Source organism: Vulpes lagopus, chromosome 7, assembly GCF_018345385.1.
Source record: "Vulpes lagopus strain Blue_001 chromosome 7, ASM1834538v1, whole genome shotgun sequence".
Classification (NCBI taxonomy): Eukaryota; Metazoa; Chordata; class Mammalia; order Carnivora; family Canidae; genus Vulpes; species Vulpes lagopus.
Window position 1 is genome coordinate 4849657 of NC_054830.1, and position 19245 is coordinate 4868901.

At 41.1% G+C, this 19245-nt stretch overlaps 1 protein-coding gene across 1 annotated transcript in view; it reads left to right on the top strand.

The window, feature by feature from the left end:
* The window catches only part of LOC121494674 (putative adhesion G protein-coupled receptor E4P), a 66102-nt gene extending 47176 nt beyond the window's left edge, over positions 1-18926 (top strand). The window contains exons 11-17 of the mRNA XM_041761373.1: positions 4582-4776; positions 8088-8320; positions 10116-10182; positions 10979-11070; positions 12446-12626; positions 14813-14908; positions 18870-18926. Coding sequence (XP_041617307.1) covers positions 4582-4776; positions 8088-8320; positions 10116-10182; positions 10979-11070; positions 12446-12626; positions 14813-14908; positions 18870-18926 — 921 coding nt within the window. The remainder of the gene's footprint in view (positions 1-4581; positions 4777-8087; positions 8321-10115; positions 10183-10978; positions 11071-12445; positions 12627-14812; positions 14909-18869) is intronic.
* Positions 18927-19245: the final 319 nt, after the last annotated feature.

Sequence of the window (19245 nt, forward strand, 5' to 3'; positions counted from 1 at the left end):
AATTAATTAATATATAATGTATTAGTTTCAGAGGTAGAGGTCACTGATCCATCAGTCTTATATAATGCCCAGTGCTCATGACATCAGATGCCCTCCTTAATATCTGTCACCCAGTTACCCCATCTCCTCAGCCCCTTCCCCTCCAGCAATACTCAATTTATTTCCTATGATTAAGAGTCTCTTATAGTTTGTCTCCCCCTCAGATTTTGTCTTATTTTTTCTCTCTTCCCGTATGACCATTATTTTGTTTCTTAAATTCCACATGAGTGAGATCATATGATAATTGTCTTTCTCTGATTGATTTATGTAGCTTAGCATAATATCCTCTAGTTCCATTGACGTTGTTACAAGTGGCAAGATTTCTTTTCTTTTCTTTTCTTTTCTTTTCTTTTCTTTTCTTTTCTTTTTGGTGGCTGAATAGTAGTGCATTGAATATATATGTGTATACCACATCTTTATCCATTGATCGATTGATGGACATATGGGCTCTTTCCAGAGTTTGGCTAATGTGGACATTGCTGCTATAAACATTGGGGTGCAAGTGCCCCTTCAGATCAGTACATTTGTACCTTTCAGGTAAAAAATAGTGCAATTGCTGGGTCATAGGGAGCTCTATTTTCAACTTTTTGAGGAACCTCTGTACTGTTTTTCAAAGTGACTGCATCAGCTTGCAGTCCTACCAACAATGTAGAGTTCCTCTTTCTCCACATCCTCACTAACATTTGTCGTTTCCTGACTTGTTCATTTTAGCCATTATGACTGGTGCAAAGTGGTATCTCATTGTGGTTTTTTTCTAATTATTTATTTATTTACGATAGTCACACACACACACACACAGAGAGAGAGAGAGAGAGAGAGAGAGAGGCAGAGACACAGGCAGAGGGAGAAGCAGGCTCCATGCACCGGGAGCCCGACGCGGGACTCGATCCCGGGTCTCCAGGATCGCGCCCTGAGCCAAAGGCAGGCGCCAAACCGCTGCGCCACCCAGGGATCCCCTCATTGTGGTTTTGATTTGTATTTCCCTGATGGCAAATGATGCGAAGCATTTTTTCGTGTGTCTGTTGGCCATGTGTATGTCTTCTTTGGAGAACTGTTTTTTCATCTCTTTTGCCCATTTTTAATTAGATTATTTGTTCTTTGGCTGCTGAGTTTGATAAGTTCTTTATAGATTTTGGATAGTAGTCCTTCATCTGATAAGACATTTACAAATATCTTCTCCCATTCTGTCCGTTGTCTTTCAGTTTTGTCAACTGTTTGCTTTACTGTGCAAAAGCTTTTCTTTTTTTTTTTTTTTTGCAAAAGCTTTTTATCTTGAAGTCCCAATAATTCATTTTTGCCTTCGTTTCCCTTGCCTTTGGAGACATGTCTAGCAAGAAATTGCTGCAACTGAGGTCATAGAGGTTGCTGCCTCTGTTTACCTCCAGGATTTTGAAGGATTCCTGTCTCATATTTAGGTCTTTCATCCATTTTGAGTCTAATTTTGTGTGTGATGTCAGAAATGGTCCGGTTTTATTCTTTCACATGTGGCTGTCCAATTTTTTCAATACTATTTGTTGAGGAGTTTTTTTTTTTTTCCCCATTAGATATTCTTTCCTGCTTTGTCAGATTAGTTGACCATAGAGTTGAGTGCCCATTTCGGGGCTCTTTTTCTTTCTTTCTTTCTTTTTTTTTTTTTGTATTTTTTTTTTTAATTGGAGTTCAATTTGCCAACATATAATATAACATCCAGTGCTCATCCGGTCAAGTGCCCTCCTAAGTGCCCATCACCCAGTCACCCTGTCCCCCCACCCACCTTCCCTTCCACTACCCCTTGTTCATTTCCCAGAGTGAGTCTCTCATGTTTTGTCTCTTTATTCTGTTCCATTGATCAACGTGTCTGTTTTTGTGCCAGGACCATACTGTCTTGATGATTACAGCTTTTTTTTTTCTTTTATTTATTTATGATAGTCACAGAGAGAGAGAGGCAGAGACACAGGCAGAGGCAGAAGCAGGCTCCATGCACCGGGAGCCTGATGTGGGACTCGATCCCGGGTCTCCAGGATCGCGCCCTGGGCCAAAGGCAGGCGCCAAACCGCTGCGCCACCCAGGGATCCCTGATTACAGCTTTATAATAAAGCTTGAAGTCTGGCATTGTGATGACATCAGCTTTGGTTTTCTTTTTCAACATTCCTTTGGCTCTTTGGGATCTTCTCTGGTTCCATACAGATTTTAGGATTATTTGTTCTAGCTCTGTGAGAAAAAGTTGACGGCATTTTGATAGGGATTACGCTGAATGTATAGATTGCTCTAGGTAGCATAGACATTTTAACAATATTTGTTCTCCCAATCCATGAGCATGGAACATTTTTCCATTTCTATGTGTCTTCCTGAATTTCTTTCATAATAGTTCTCTAGCTTTTAGAGTACAGATCTTTTACCTCTTGAGTTAGGTTTATTCCTAGGTATCTTATGGTTTTGGTTGCAACTGTAAATGGGGTCGACTCCTTAATTTCTCTTTCTTCTGTCTCATTGTTAGTGTATAGAAATGCAAATGATTTCTATGCATTTATTCTATATCCTGCCACATTCCTGAATCCCTATATAAATTCTAGCAATTTCAGGGTGGAGTCTGAAAATATGCAGGGAAAGATCTCAATCTTTTGGTACAGACTGAGAGCTGATTTGTGACCCGGTATATGATCTATTCTGGAGAATGTTTTTGGTGCACTTGACAAAAATGTGTATTCTGTTGCTTTAGGATGGAATGCTCTGTATACATCTGTGAAGTACATCTGGTCCAGTGTGTCATTCAAAGCCCTTGTTTCCTTGTTTATTTTCTGCTTAGATGATATATCCATTGCAGTGAGTGGAGTTTAAAATCCCCTACTATTAATGTATTATAATCTATGTGTTTGTTTAATTTTCTTATTAATTAGTTTATATAATTGGCTTCTCCCATGTGAGGGGCATAAATATTTACAATTGTTAGATCTTCTTGTTGGATAGACCCTTTAATTATGAGATAGTGTCCTTCCTTATCTCTTATTACAGTCTTTGGTCTAAAATCTAATTTGTCTGATATAAGGATTGCCACCTCAGCTTTCTTTTGATGTCTATTAGTGTGATAAATTTTCCAACACCTCATTTTAAATTTGGAGGTGTTTTTAGGTCTAAAGTGAGTCTCTTGCAGACAGCATATCAATGAGTCTTGCTTTTTTATCCAATCTGATATCCTATGTCTTTTGATTGGGGCATTTAGCCCATTTATACTCAGAGTAATTATTGAAAGATATGAATTTAGTGCCATTGTATTACCTGTAAAGTCATTGTTTCTGTATATTGTCTCTGTTCCTTTCTGGTATATGGCAACCTTGAACTAAGAGCCCGCTCCTGGGCTCCCTGATTGCAGCTAGCTTCATCGTTCTGATGCCTGGGAACTCTACCACACTCCAGCACCCCTACTCTTCCTATGACCCTGAGGATCCTGAGACCACACTGTTCCACCTAGGATACAGCTTGGTTTCACCACTTGAGCACCTTTCATGCAGGGACATCCCTCACTGGAGCAGACTTCTAAAAGTTCTGATTTTGCTCTCTGCTGCTATATCACTTTCCGGTAGCCAGCTTCTGGATGTTCCCTCCCCTCCATGATTTATCTTCCCAGATTATCTCCTCAGATTCACTTCTCAACTCCTTCTACCTTGCAGAAAGTGGTTATTTATTTATTTATTTATTTATTTATTTTAATTGGAGTTCAATTTGCCAACATATAGCATAACGCCCAGTGCTCATCCTGCCAAGTTTGCTTCAGTGGATGGAACGGAGGGTATATGCTGAATGAAATAAGTCAATCAGAGAAATACAAACATTATATGGTCTCATTCATTTGGGGAATATAAAAAATAGTGAAAGGGAATAAAGGGGAAAGGAGAGAAAATGAGTGAAAATACCAGTGAGGGTGACAAACCATGAGAGATACCTAACTCTGAGAAATGAACAAGGGGTAGTGGAAAGGGAGGTGGGCGGGGGGGGTGGGTGGGTGACTGTTTAGAGTTGCAACTATTCTTTTCTTAGATCTCCGGTTGAGTTTGCAGGTGTTCAGAATGATTTGATAGCTATCTAGCTGAATTCCCAGGACCAGATGAAACTAAGGTCTATTCCTCCACCATCTTGGACCCCCTCTCTTAAATATCTCATTAACAATTATTTTACATTGATTGTAATCTGAACTGATTGCATTTTTGTTATATTGATTATGTTATATTCAATACATTGTACTGATAATATTTTGAATATATACGATTAAGTTAATTTGACCTGATTCTTTTCACATTTTAAAAGGTATGGCTACTAGAAAATTTAAAATTCCACATGTGGCTCACATATTTCTTTTGGATAGCACCAGGCTAGGGTTTTGGTTTCTTGATAGCCTTGTGTGCTGGATGCTATGAGTGCACCCATTTTGAAGATGGAAACATCAAATCTCAGAGAGGTCAAGTCAGTTGTATAAGGGACTGAACTGGGAAGCCTATCAGACTCTCCATCAGAAACATAACTGCAGAATTGGAAACGATAATGGATTCTTCCTTTGGTGGCTTATAGGTGGATCCTGTGCTGACTGTGATCACCTATGTGGGGCTGAGCCTCTCTCTGCTGTGCCTCCTCCTGGCAGCCCTCACCTTCCTCCTATGCCGATCCATCCAGAACATGAGTACCTCCCTCCACTTGCAGCTCACCATTTGCCTCTTCCTGGCCCACCTGCTCTTCCTTACAGGGATTAATCAAACTAAGCCTGAGGTAGGTGATTTAACCAAATCACCTTGCTGTCATAATCAAATCTAGCCATCTTGTCTTGAGGAAGGAGGGAGAAGACAAGAGACAGCAGTGATGGTAACAGTATGGATGGAACTAGAGAGTATTATGCTAAGCATAAGAAATCAGTCTGAGGGATGAGTGGGTAGCTCAGGGGTTGAGCCTCAGCCTCTGGCTCAGGTCATGACCCCAGGGTCCTGGGATTGAGTCCCACATCGGGCTCTCTCTGGGGAGCCTGCTTCTACCTCTGCCTATGTCTCTGCCTCTCTCTTTGTGTCTCTCATGAATAAATAAATAAAAATCTTTTTAAAAATCAGTCTGAGAAAGACAAACACCACATGATTTTACTCATATGTGGAATTTAAGAAATAAAACAGATGAACATAGGGGAAGGGAAGGAAAAATAAAATAAGATAAAAACAGAAAGGGAGGCAAACCATAAGTGACTCTTTTTTCCCAGGATTTATTTATTTCGAGAGAGAGAGAGAAAGCAGGGGGAGAGGCAGAGAGAGAGAATCCCAAGCAGACTCTGCTGAGCATGGAATCCTGTGAGGGGCTTGATCCCACAACCTGAGATCATGAACTGAGCTGAAACCAAGAGTTGATTGTTCAACCAACTGAGCCACCCAGTGCCCCCAAAAGACTCTTAACTCTAGGAAACGAGGGTTGCTGAAGGGGAGGTGGGTGGGGGGATGGGGTAATTGAGTGATGGGCATCAAGGAGGACACTTGATATAATGAGCACTGGGTGTTGTATACAACTGATGATTCACTGAATTCTACACCTGAAGCTAATAATGCACTATATGTTAACTAAATGAATTTAAATTTTAAATTTTTTAAAATAAGTAAAAAATTACAAAATAAAGAGTCAGCAGTGATGGTATTAGGGGGAAAAGCAAGTTTCCATTTCAACTCCCCTCATCTGTAGCTCTGAATGAGACCTGTACTTGCTGAGAAGCCATTTATCAAGCTGATTGAGAGTTAGGCTGATGGTATTAAGTAAGGTAACAATAGTTCCTATAATAAATAAACTCCAAAATGTCAGTGGGTTATCACAAGAGTGATTAATTTCCCCCTTCTGTACCATAGAGGGTGGACAAACAGGTTTGAAAAGTGTCTATCCTCCAACCTCAGGCTGATGAAAGCTTTTCTGTCTTCTATGCACAACTTTATTTTTTTTAAGATTTTGTTTATTTATTAATGAGAGACACAGAAAGAGAGGCAGAGACACAGGCAGAGGAAGAAGCAGGCTCCCCAAGGGAAGCCCGATGTGGGACTCCATCCAGGACCCAGGAATCACACCTTGAGCTGAAGACAGATGCTCAACTGCTGAGCCACCCAGGCATCCCTTCTATGCACAACTTTGTTTATTTTTTGTTAAATATTTTTTTATTATTTTTTACATATTTTTTATTTTTATTTATTAATTTTTTAATTTTTTATTGGAGTTCAATTTACCAACATATAGTATAACACCCAGTGCTCATCCCATCAAGTGCCCCCCTCAGTGCCCGTCACCCAGTCACCCCCACCCCCCGCCCACCTCCCTTTCCACCACCTCTAGTTCGTTTCCCAGAGTTAGGAGTCTCTCATGTTCTGTCTCCCTCCCTAATATTTCCCACTCATTTTCTCTCCTTTCCCCTTTATTCCCTTTCACTATTTTTTATATTCCCCAAATGAATGAGACCATATAATGTTTTTCCTTCTCCAATTGACTTATTTCACTCAGCATAATACCCTCCAGTTCCATCCACGTCGAAGAAAATGGTGGGTATTTGTCGTTTCTAATGGCTGAGTAATATTCCATTCTATACATAGACCACATCTTCTTTATCCATTTATCTTTCGATGGACACCGAGGCTCCTTCCACAGTTTGGCTATTGTGGACATTGCTGCTATAAACATCGGGGTGCAGGTGTCCCAGCATTTCACTGCATCTGTATCTTTGGGGTAAATCCCCAACAGTGCAATTCCTGGGTCATAGGGCAGATCTATTTTTAACTCTTTGAGGAACCTCCACACAGTTTTCCAGAGTGGCTACACCAGTTCACATTCCTACCAACAGTTATGCACAACTTTAAAGGTCATCCAAGAGTCCTTTTCATTTCACCCAACTGAAAAGAAAAAACATGGCAGAGTCCCACCAGGGAGGTTTATACAGGCCCTCTTAGAAAGTTGTGTAAATCATGTCCCTTCACATTCTACTGGCTATAAATCCGTAGTATGGTCCTACCTGATAACAGGGGAGGAGGGTGGTGTATTCTCTAGCTGGGAAGTCCCATCCTAATGACAATCTATAGTCTGGAATCAGAGGTGGAGGGAGTTTTTAATTCTGAGTGACAGTGGCTTTGCTATACTAACGACATTAGCTTTTGTCTCCATTATGATCACAGGCATCATAATATCCAGTAAGAATTGGAACTAGCTGTTTTCCAAAACTCCTTTTAACCCTAAAAGACTATGATCTCAGAGCCAGAAGGTTACAAGCACTGTTTTCCTCCTTGGGAGGCAGTACATTGCTATGGTTAAGAGTAAGTAAAATCTCTGGAGACAGGGTTGCAAATACATTTTTATTTTTTACTAGCTGTGTGATCTTGGGTGAGATCTTTGGGCTCCAATTTCCTCATTAGGAAATGAGCAGATTGACAGAGTAAGTGCTGAGGCACCTGATCTCTGGCCCACTCTGTTTCTGTAAAAAAAAAAATCAGTTTTTATAAAACAGTCTGTTTTATTTATTGGAACCACAACCACCAATGTCTGAGAGCTTGATGTCCCAGCTCAAGCAGAGAGAGCAAATTCTCCTTTCCTCCATATGTTACTTTTAGACTTCAGATGGAATGGTTGATGCCTGCCCTCATTGGTCAGTGTGATCTTCTTTACTCAGCCTACTGACTCAAATGCTAATGTCTTCCTGAAACACCCTATCAGACACACCCAGAAATAATGTTTTACCTGTTATCTGGGCATTCATTACCTCAGTTGAGTTGATACATAAAAATAAGCATCACACCCACACAAAGGGCAAGGGCCATGGACTATTCATCTACCAACTTTCATCTGTCATGGATCTGAGGACTCTTCCTATGACATTCATTCCTTGGCATTTCTGGCTTGCCCTGTATATGAGGTAAGCATGGAGTCACTGAGAGCTCCCCAAATTGTGTTGCTCCCAGGTAAAATATTACAGGTGTTACAATTGAAAATGCAGGCCACACCCAAGTAATGCTAAATGCTGAGGACATAATTGGGTACAGGGGTACAAACGACATTCCTAACTCTTGTCTCCCCTCCAGGTGCTGTGCTCCATCATTGCAGGGGTGCTGCACTACCTCTACCTGGCCGCCTTCACCTGGATGCTCCTTGAAGGGTTGCATCTCTTCCTCACTGTTAGGAATCTCAAGGTGGCCAACTACACCAGTGCAGGCAAATTCAAGAAGTTCATGTACCCTTTTGGCTATGGGATTCCAGCTCTGATTGTGGCTGTGTCTGCAGTAATAGGACCCCAAAATTATGGAACACACACACAGTAAGCATGATGTATGCCTTGATGGTGGAATTGGTGTCTATGGCTGACACACGATCAGAAACCAAAGACATTTCAGTCCATTTCCCATTGTAAATTATTCCTCAAACCAGGCTCTTTATAAGCCAGAATTCTATTTTCTCTTAGAAATCCCTAGAGAAATGGTTCTCAGCATCTTTGGGGGCTGGATCATTTTGAGACTTGGTGAAATCCAGGGCTTATTTCCCCAAACAGGGAAATGTACCTTTCAGACAAATGTACTTACACATTAAATTTTGATTACAACTTCAGGATATTAGGGACAAAAAGTACATTCAATAACTTTAAGGATGAAAAAGCCCACCTGGTAGCCTCTGTGCTCTGTAGGATTCTGAAAGAGTGGCTGAAGAGGTTGAGATTCATCCCCAAAATGAAAAGAGTGACAATAGCAGCAAATTGGAAGGCTTGTGATGCCTCAGAGATAGCCTATATTTCATCTCATTCTCCCTGTAATCCTGTGGGGTCAGCACTGTTCATGATGTCATATTGGGGCTTAGTGCATCGAAGAAACTTTCTCAAGATCACAGCTGAAGTCAGAATTCTTCACTAAAGGGATTATTGCCTTACTAAGGAAGTTTGCAAAGCTCTGCAAAGTTAGTTGAAGATTTTAGTGTTTTGGCAATGGGGTTTCTGTTAGGGAGTAGGCGGGCATGTGCTAAAACAACGTAATAAAGGTGATCCCCTTGAAGGAAAAAAGATACCCTGTCTCCAGCTTAAACCAAACATCCTGCCAGAATGATTCTGGGGATATTATGGTAGCATAGAGCAGGGGTGGACAAAATTTCTATAAAGCATCAAGTGGTAACTGTTTTTGTCTCATGAGCCATATGGTATTTGTGACAATTACTGAACTTTGCCCTTGGAGTGGGGGAGCAGCCAATTCATAGACCATATTAAATGGATGGATGTGGCTGTGTTTCAATAAAACTTTATTTACAAAAACAAGTGGTGGACTGGACTTGGCCTGTGGGCTATCATTTGTAACACTTGGTATAGAACATAAGCACAGGAGCTTTTCTGTTCACTAAGTGTTGACAAACTTGTTAGATTTAATAGTTTTATGCTGCCAGGTTTCTGTTCAGAATAATTTGACTATCTTTGCCAACATAAGCCATGACATAATAAAAAGTACTTGGGCAACAGCATACTTCGTACATGAATATACTTCATTAGCATTGGTAGGTTTTCTTGCTCTAGTTAAATTACTATTTTTACTCTCTTATACCAATCGTTACTAATAGGGTACTATTAACTGAGCCCCACCTCTTCGCCAGGAAACATATTCAAAACCTATATACACATGATCTCATTTGATCTTTCCTACAAGATCCAGATGAGGAAAACCGCAAAAACGTGATGAAAGAAATCAAAGAAGATTCAAATAAATGGAGAGATGGTCATTGTTCATGGAGAGGAAGAATTAATATTGCCAAGGAGTCAGTCAATTCTTTCTAACTTGACCTATAGGTTCAATTGCATTCACAACGACAATCCCAGAAAATTATTTTGTAGATATTGATAAACTGATTCTAATGTTTATTTAGAGAAGCAAAAGATCCTGAAGAGCTAACACAATATTGAAGGAAAGAACAAAGTCAGAGGACTGACTCTACTTAACATCAAGATTTGGCAATATAGCTGCTGTAATCATTTAATCTTTTCAATACTTCTGTTTGCCCCCACTTACATTTGGGGTAACTGAACTTAGAGTATACAGCTTGTGTCAGATGCGAACCCATGTGTAACCTTCTCTCGACAGCTGCTGGCTCAAGCTCGATAGAGCGTTCATCTGGAGTTTCATGGGACCAGTGGCTGTCATTATCTTGGTGAGTAACTAGTGATAGTTATTTATGGGAGTGCCTGCCCTGGGTTGGCCAAGCATAGAGTGTGATTCTTTCTGTGAAAGTAGAAATGATGTGAAGCTAAGAAAATATAACCTAATGGTGATGAACTCCTCTTTCTGGAAATGCTGTCGTCATCTGTCTTTCCCTGCTTCCCCCTGGTTCACTTGTTGCTTTGATGGAACATAACCCTCTACTGGGAATTCTTCTAAAAATCCCACGTTTCTTCATTCAGCAAATATTTAACAAGTATCTACTCTGCACAGAGTGACATGTTCTCCTGTTCATCAGGAACTTCCTGATCACATCCATTGTCCCGGTATAGATATTAATAGTACTCTTTCACTTTCAAGGTGACTTGGTGTGAATGTTAACTATATAGTCACCCTAATAAAGCACCAAGTGCCACAGATACAAAGACATACAATGCGCTGTATAAAATAGCAGAGCAGGGATTCCCTGGGTTTAGCAGGAAGCAGTTTAGTGCTGCATTCAGCCCCGGGCGTGATCCTGGGGTCCAGGGATCGAGTCCCACATCAGGCTCCCTGCATGGAGCCTGCTTCTCCCTCTGCCTGTGTCTCTGCCTCTCTCTGTGTGTGTGTGTGTCTCATGAATAAATAAATAAAATCTTTAAAAAAAAAAAAAGATCAGAGCCTATATGCATAGCATTCTATGAAGCCCGTATCTTTTGGAAAAAGATTCTTAGGTATACCTCAAATTGAGTTGCCTGCCATGGCCTCAAAATAAAATTCCAATTCAGGTTTTCATTCTGTGTCCACAGATAAACTTGGTGCTGTACTTCCAAATTCTGTGGATTTTGAGAAGCAAGCTTTCCTCCCTCAATCATGAAGTTTCTACCATTCAGAATACCAGGTAAGAAGGTCCCAGAATCAGTGGTATCCACAGGTTTCTCCTACAGGACTACTTTTCTTTCTACCTAGGAAAGAAAAACCCATACAAAAATCTGATACAACATTTCCTAGGACTGGATAAAGGGTATGTGAGGTACAACTTCTAGAGGTAAAAACTATAATTTTAGGTAGCTTCATGTACTCCTTGATCTCTTTATTCAACAAATATTTATTGGGTGCCTCCTTTGTGTAACATAATCATCATATGAAATTCATGCCAAGAGAATCAATGTTATCCTGCCTCCCCCACCTTGTAAATCCACCTACTTCTAGGGACTCTGTTATCCTTTATTGGAGATGTTCAGTTCTTACTGCTGCTGATCCAAATGATTGAAAATAATGATAAGAGCAACTGACGTTAACTAGGGACTTGGTAGATGTTGGAAATTTACCAATATCCTTTCACTGATTGCTCATAACTCCAATCTATGTGGTGGATATGAGTACCAGCCCCCATTGATAAGATGAACAACTGCTTATTTTATCCAACAGTGGGCTAGAACCTTGCATTGGTGAGTCATGTATACAGAACTTAAAGGATATCTGTCCAACTTCAAATCCTGGCTTCGATCTCATCTGCCTATCAGACTAACCTAACATTTCTAAGCCTTAGTGTTTTCCATCCTGAAGGGTCAGAGCATCACCTTTCTAGGCACTTCCTCACACCTCTATACATGTTGGATGTGAGTAAGCTCATGTCCCTGTGCACGTGCGCGCGCACACACACACACACACACACACACACACACATATCATCTCTTCCAGACAGTTGCCTTCAACCACCCCATTCCATTTTATAAAACACAATTTTCCTTTGAAGGATCCAACAGCATATTATGTTCTGAAGTCATGACATTGTCCTCAATACACATTTTCTTTTTTTTAAGTTTGTATTTATTTGTTCATGAGAGACGGTGGGGGGTGGGGGCAGAGACATAGACAGAGGGAGAAGTAGGCTCCATGCAGAGAGCCCAATGCAGGACTCAATCCTGGGATTCCAGCATCACACCCTGAGCTGAGGAAGACACTTAACCACTGAGCCACCCAGGCGTCCCCTCAATACACATTTTCAAAGCTAATTCCACGAAGGCATTTTTCACATAACTTCCAATAGATCTAGGTTAAAGATTTCAAGAAAAATTATTCCAAAAAGTAGGAGAAAGCATTATTCCCAGAAGCAGCCACGGGTTTCTCTCATATTTGAGCTGTATGATTTTGCATAAACCACTTAAGCACATGAGGTTGATGTAAAGTTTAACTCAGGTGATTTGTGCAAACCCACAGTGCACAACACATAGTGATCAATGATAGTCATTATTGCTCCTTTTCCTTTGCAGAGTCATAACATTTAAAGCCATTGCTCAGCTATTTATCCTGGGCTGTTCTTGGGGCCTTGGATTTTTTATGGTTGAAGAGCTGGGGAAGGTGATCAGATTAGTCATGGCGTACACATTCACCATCATCAATGTCCTGCAAGGCATTTTGCTCTTTGTGGTACACTGTCTCCTTAATCGCCAGGTAAGCCTAATTATTTTGTCTCTTGCCCGCCAAGACAAAAAGTCTTACTGAATGGTTGGTCCCATTCTCACCCTTATCTGATGTTTTATGTTTGTATTTGGTGCTGCTTTCCTTCTGGGAAGAGGGTTTAGGTGATACTTCAGTATGCCATGTGCTCTGAGCTGCCCTAGCTCCTAACTAGCCTTCGCATTCCAACCTATCTCTTAAGAGTGTGCTTCTGTCTGCTGCAGATGATATCAAAATACCATAGACTGTATGGCTTGGGCAATAGAGATTTCTCTTATAATTCTAGAGGCTGGAAATCTGAGGTCAGTGTGCCTGTGCTATTAGGTTCTGGTGAGAGCTCTGTTCTTTTTTGCAGAGGGCCACTTTCTTGCTCTGGCCTTACATGGAAGAGAGAGATTTCATGCTTCTCCTTTTCGGGACATTAATCTTTTTGGATCAAGGCTGTACCCTTATGACCTCATTTAATCTTCATCATTTCTATAAAGGGCATCATATCTCCAAATACAGTCACACTGGGAGGTTAGGGCTTTCACATGTGAATTTTGAGGAGACATAGTTCAGTCCATAGCAGAGCATGTATCAGTCAGGATAAGGGAGATTATACTGCAGTAACAAATAGCCATCACCCCTTGATTTCTGTGGTTTATAAAAATAAAGGTTATTTCTTGCCCAATCTACATAGCCATGGCTTGATCTACATTGTTTTCACTCTGGGATATAGGCTAAAGGGCAGCCCTTATTTAGATATTGGTATTCTCGTGGGACTGGTATTCTCATGGCAAAGGGAAAGGAGATCCTGATAAGTGTAGCTTAATTAGCTTTCTTTCATTGGCCAGAGCAGATTACTTGGCCATACCTAAGTTCACTAGAAAGACACATAATCTCTTATAGTGAAGTGCACTTTAAGGAGGGGCACTGAAATATTTGGCTGAATATGCCAAAAACAGAAAGTCTTCAGCTCTAATGACAGGTTTTCCACTGAGTATGTTGCCCTGTGACCTTGGGTAGCCTTCCTACCCTCTCTGAGCCTCAAACTTCTCACCTGTGTAAATGGCAACACCTGCCTCACAGGGTTGAGAATTAGATGAGCTATTGCAATATAAATCTCCTAGCACAGTCCTTGGCACACATTAAGTTCTTAGGAGGGTCATCATTATATTTTTATTTCTCTTAGAAGATTGGAAACAGTTTTCCCAGCTTCCCCCCCCCTTTTAAAAAAAAGATTTTATTTATTTATTCATGAGAGACACAGAGAGAGAGAGAGAAGCAGAGACACAGGCAGAGGGAGAAGCAGGCTCCATGCAGAAAGCCCAATGTGGGACTCCATTCCAGGTCTCCAGGATCAGGCTCTGGGATGAAGGAGGCGCTAAACCACTGAGCCACCCGGGCTGCCCACTTTTTTCCCCTTTACTATTGGTCAGAACTACCAGCAATGAAGATATTGGTGACAAAAATGCCATCATAACACTTCATTAATTTCTCTTTCATCTTCTAGGGCCTTTTTAATGCTTGGTACTCCTCACACCTAGAATAAAGCACAACTTAAGTGTCTTAGTGAAATAATGTTGAATATGAAATATTTAAATATCTTCTTAAAACATGTTAAGTAGGTCTCAGGAAGGAATTCATGAAATCTAAGGATTGGTTCAGCATAGTGGTTAGTGTCAGGGCTCTGGAGTGAGAATGAAGAGGTATTGAATGCTGGCTGTAGGATATGAGACAAGTCCATTTATTTCCAACAACTTCAGCTTCTTTATCTTTAATTGGGGATAACAGAAGAGCCTTCCTCACTTGGCTTATGTCAGGCTGAAATGATATATTGTGTATAAAGTGTATTGAAGATCGCTAGTGTTCAATAAATGGTGACCTTTATCGTTTTAATCCCCACCACCACCACCATCATCTTCATTGTCATCAGAGTCATCATCATGACCATCACGCATTCCATGATCACTATCACTTTCACTATTCTCCTCCCTCATTGTCAGGATCATCAACTGACATTTAGTAAATACCTTTTGTATAATGAGGAACTTGAATTTTAGAATGAATCTACAAGAGGATTGCCAAGAGTGTACAGAAAATCAATGAGAAGGTAGTCATGGGTCTTCGCATGTATGTCTTTTTAACCTTCTCCCTAACCAAGCTCCTAATGTGATACAAACCTCTGTATTCCTCAGGTGCGAATGGAATATAAGAAATGGTTTAGAGGGATCTGCAAATGGGCTGAAACTGAGAGCACTGAGGTAACTCATCCTGGGACCCAAATCAAAATGGTAAGACCAGCTTCTCTGCAATGCTGTGTACTTGCTGAACCCAACATCTTGTACTGCCAGGAGCTTCCTGGTCCCTTGATCTGAAAGAAAAGAGAAATTGCATTACTTCCTCCATTACTCTGGTGGTTTTTGGTTTTTGAGACCAAAACCAGTAGAATTCTTTTCCCTTATTTCTTCCTTTCCTTTCTTTTCTCCTTTCTCTCTTTTCTCTCCTCTCATCTCCTTTTCTTTTCTCTCCTCTCCTCCCCTCCCCTCCCCCTCTCTCCACTCTTCTTCCTTTCTCTCTCTCTCTCTCTCTCTCTCTCTCTCTCTCTCCCCAGTCTTTCCACAAATATCTAAATAATATTTATCAAAATTTAAACATAACAACATTCATTTAACAAATATTTACTGATTATCCCATATATGCCAGTTACTGTTTTAGGTTCTGGGGAAACACCAGAAGATACATTGACAAAAATTCTTGCCCTCAAGAACTGTTGTTATATAGTAGAGGATGACAAGCCATAATATGGATTATTCAATATTTCACAAAGTGATGAGGAGTATTGAAAAATACAGAGCTGTGAAGAGAAATCAGGACACTTGAGGTGGAGGGAGTTTGGTTTCCAGGAAGGGGGTCATGGTGACAGCCTTTCACTGTCTATTACCACCTTCTATTTTAATTCTCTGCATGACATGCCTCTCTGTATGATATTTCTCTTAGTCTGGAAAACATGAAAGTGTTTACCTTTGGTCAATCTCTGCCCCCTGTAGGTTCAGTGATGTGGTTACTATCATTTTCCTTCTTCCTAGAGCAATGCCTAGCCCACAGAGGATGCTCATTTAATTTGCTGAGTGTCTAAGGTCCTTGTTTATAGATGAGGACACAGAGTGGGAAAGTCCACAGGGTTTGCTCAGAGCTACTCATCTGGGTACAGGGATTCACTCCAGATCATCAACAACTTTAGGACCACTTCCTGGGACATGTACTTTCACACAGAGGACAACTGGCTGCTGATAGTGTCCTAACAGCATATGCCAGTGGCTCAGCCCTTGGCTGAAATCGCCAGCAGTCAAAGGTTATGTCTACCTGGACTGTGTAAAAGAACTGTCCCAGCCCATGTGGTCTCCAAACACATGTTGCATAGTGGAATCCATAGCATGGATTCTGGAGTTCACCAGATTTGAGTTGGAATCTGGATTCTTTCAGGCTCTAGCTGGCAGATGCTGGGCAAGTGGCTTAACCTCTCTGAGCCTCAATTCATTCATCATTGAAATGTCTGATGGACTGAGGAACAAAACAGTGTACATGGAAGCTTTTTGTTCTACTCTGAACCATGTCAGCACTACTTTTATTAACACCAAATTATCAAGAGTCAATTATACAGAAGGCCCCAAACAGTAATCCTATCCTCTTATCTTCGGACAATATGTTATATTCTATAAAGCACATATTCAGGGTGTCTGGGTTGGCTCAGTCAGTGAAGCATCCCACTCTTGATTTTGGCTCAGGTCATGATCTCAGGATCATAAGATTGAGCCCTGCTTTGGGCTCCATGGTAGGCATGTAGTGTGCTTGAGATTCTTTCTCTTCCTCTTTCTCTTCGCTTTCCCAATTCAATCACAACTCTTCTTAAAAAATTAAATAAATAAAAATAAAAGTAAAAAATAAAAAGCAAATATTGAACCTTACAGTCATTATTGATCCTCTGTAGCATTTAGTGATATTTCACTGTGTGAAGGGAGGCAAGGTGGCTGAGGGCAAGTCCTAACTCCACTACTTCCAGGCTGCATGAGGTTTTTTTTAAAGATTTATTTATTTATTCATGATAGAGAAAGAGAGAGAGAGACAGAGACACAGGCAGAGGGAGAAGCAGGCTCCATGCCGGGAGCCGATGCGGGACTCGATCCCGGGACTCCAGGATTGTGCCCTGGGCCAAAGGCAGGCACCAAACCACTGAGCTACCCAGGGATCCCCAAGTTTCTACTAGCCTCTTATTGTCTCTCCTTCAGGACTTCATCTGTAAGATGAGGATGGTAATAGTATCTATCTCATCATGAGAAGTAAGCAAGGTCGTATGTGTTAGGAACTCAGAGTCCTGCCTGGCACAGGGTAAACAAACACATTATAAAAGAAGATGTGGTTTATGTATACAATGGAATATTACTCAGCAATTAGAAATGACAAATACCCACCATTTGCTTCAACGTGGATGGAACTGGAGGGTATTATGCTGAGTGAAATAAGTCAATCGGAGAAGGACAAGCAGTGTATGTTCTCATTCATTTGGGGAATATAAATAATAGTGAAAGGGAATATAAAGGAAGGGAAAAGAAATGTAGGGAAATATCAGGAAGGGAGACAGAACATAAAGACTCCTAACTCGGGGAAACGAACTAGGGGTGGTGGAAGGGGGGAGGAGGGCGGGTGTTGGAGGGGAATGGGTGACGGGCACTGAGGTGGACACTTGACGGGATGAGCACTGGGTGTTTTTCTGTATGTTGGTAAATTGAACACCAATAAAAATTAATTTAAAAAAACAAAAAATAAAAGTTTTTGAAAGGTCAGATAAATAAAAAGGTCATCATAGATGGCATTTGGGGTGGGGAGAAGGTTATAAAGTCAGATATTAGGACTTTTTTTTTTCTCTTTCCTCTGCCTTTATTTCATCCTCCATGTCCAGAGACAGAAACTATAATTTAACTTGAGCAGAAGTTTAATATCAATAACTGTTAATAATAAAAGCATAGGAATAATCAAGATGTAAAGAGAATTTTAAAATACACGAAGAAGAAAGGACAAAGATGGGTGAATGCATCCCCTCCCCAAGGCTGGGATACAGATCTCCTTTTGAGAAATTGTCATTACATCCCATTGGAGGCAGAAAATGTTCATTGGGCTTCTGCAGCCAGAGAGGCTGAAAATACCCCATTCCCATTTCCAATGCAGGTGGACAGACAGAAAATTATATAGAAGCAGTTGAGGTGTCAGGAGCCTGGGGTACATACACAGTGAGCCTGTACATACACAGTGTGCTGTCGTCAGAGTTGTAGAAGCTACCCTGCTACCCTCGAAGGTGTGGGCTGACTGAGGCTGGCCAGCTAGGGTGGGGAGGGAGATGGAACTTTGGGACCGCTGGCTGCCAGGGAAGCAGAAGGCTCTGAGAAATGCAGTGTCTATTTAAGGAGGACGGCAGAAATGTGGTCACCAGGTCAAGATGGGGACTGCAAGCTTGCTTAGAACCTACATGTTCTGGGTTTATTTATTTATTTATTTTTTAATTAACTTTTATTGGTGTTCAATTTACCAACATACACCCTACGACCCAGCAATTGCACTGTTGGGGATTTACCCCAAAGATTCAGATGCAATGAAACGTCGGGACACCTGCACCCCGATGTTTCTATCAGCAATGGCCACAATAGCCAAACTGTGGAAGGAGCCTCGGTGTCCATCGAAAGATGAATGGATAAAGAAGATGCGGTCTATGTATACAATGGAATATTCCTCAGCAATTAGAAACGACAAATACCCACCATTTGCTTCAACGTGGATGGAACTGGAGGGTATTATGCTGAGTGAAATAAGTCAATCGGAGGACAAACAGTGTATGTTCTCATTCATTTGGGGAATATGAATAATAGTGAAAGGGAATATAAAGAAAGGGAAAAGAAATGTTGGGAAATATCAGGAAGGGAGACAGAACATAAAGACTCCTAACTCGGGGAAATGAACTAGGGGTGGTGGAAGGGGAGGAGGGCGGGTGTTGGAGGGGAATGGGTGACGGGCACTGAGGTGGACACTTGACAGGATGAGCACTGGGTGTTTTTCTGTATGTTGGTAAATAGGACATTTTTATATATACATTTATATTAGGACGTCTTTACTGAGCTTAGGATCTTAGAGAAATTCTGGTTTGTCATTTCCTAAGGTGTTAATTTCTCCTCAGATTGTTCTACCTATTCTCTCCCCAAATAGGTGGAACTACGGACGTCATCAGAAGTCTTTCCTAGAAGAGACCTTGCTTCTGTGTAACTACAGCCAGAGACTCCTGTCTGTGCTATTTGACAAAGAATGGAAACCTGAGCTGGTCCTGGACAGCACCTCCTGTGGTCACACATGGATCAGAAAATGCCATCACCTGTATCTTCCTCCTGAAAGCAGTTCTAAGACCTTTCTTTATTTTTTTTCTTTTTTTAAATTGTTTTATTGGAGTTCAATTTGCCAACATATAGCATAACACCAGTGCTCATCCTGCCAAGTGCCCCCCTCATTGCCCATCACCCAGTCACCCCAACCCCCCGCCCAATTCCCCTTCCACTACCCCTTGTTCATTTCCCAGAGTTAGGTGTCT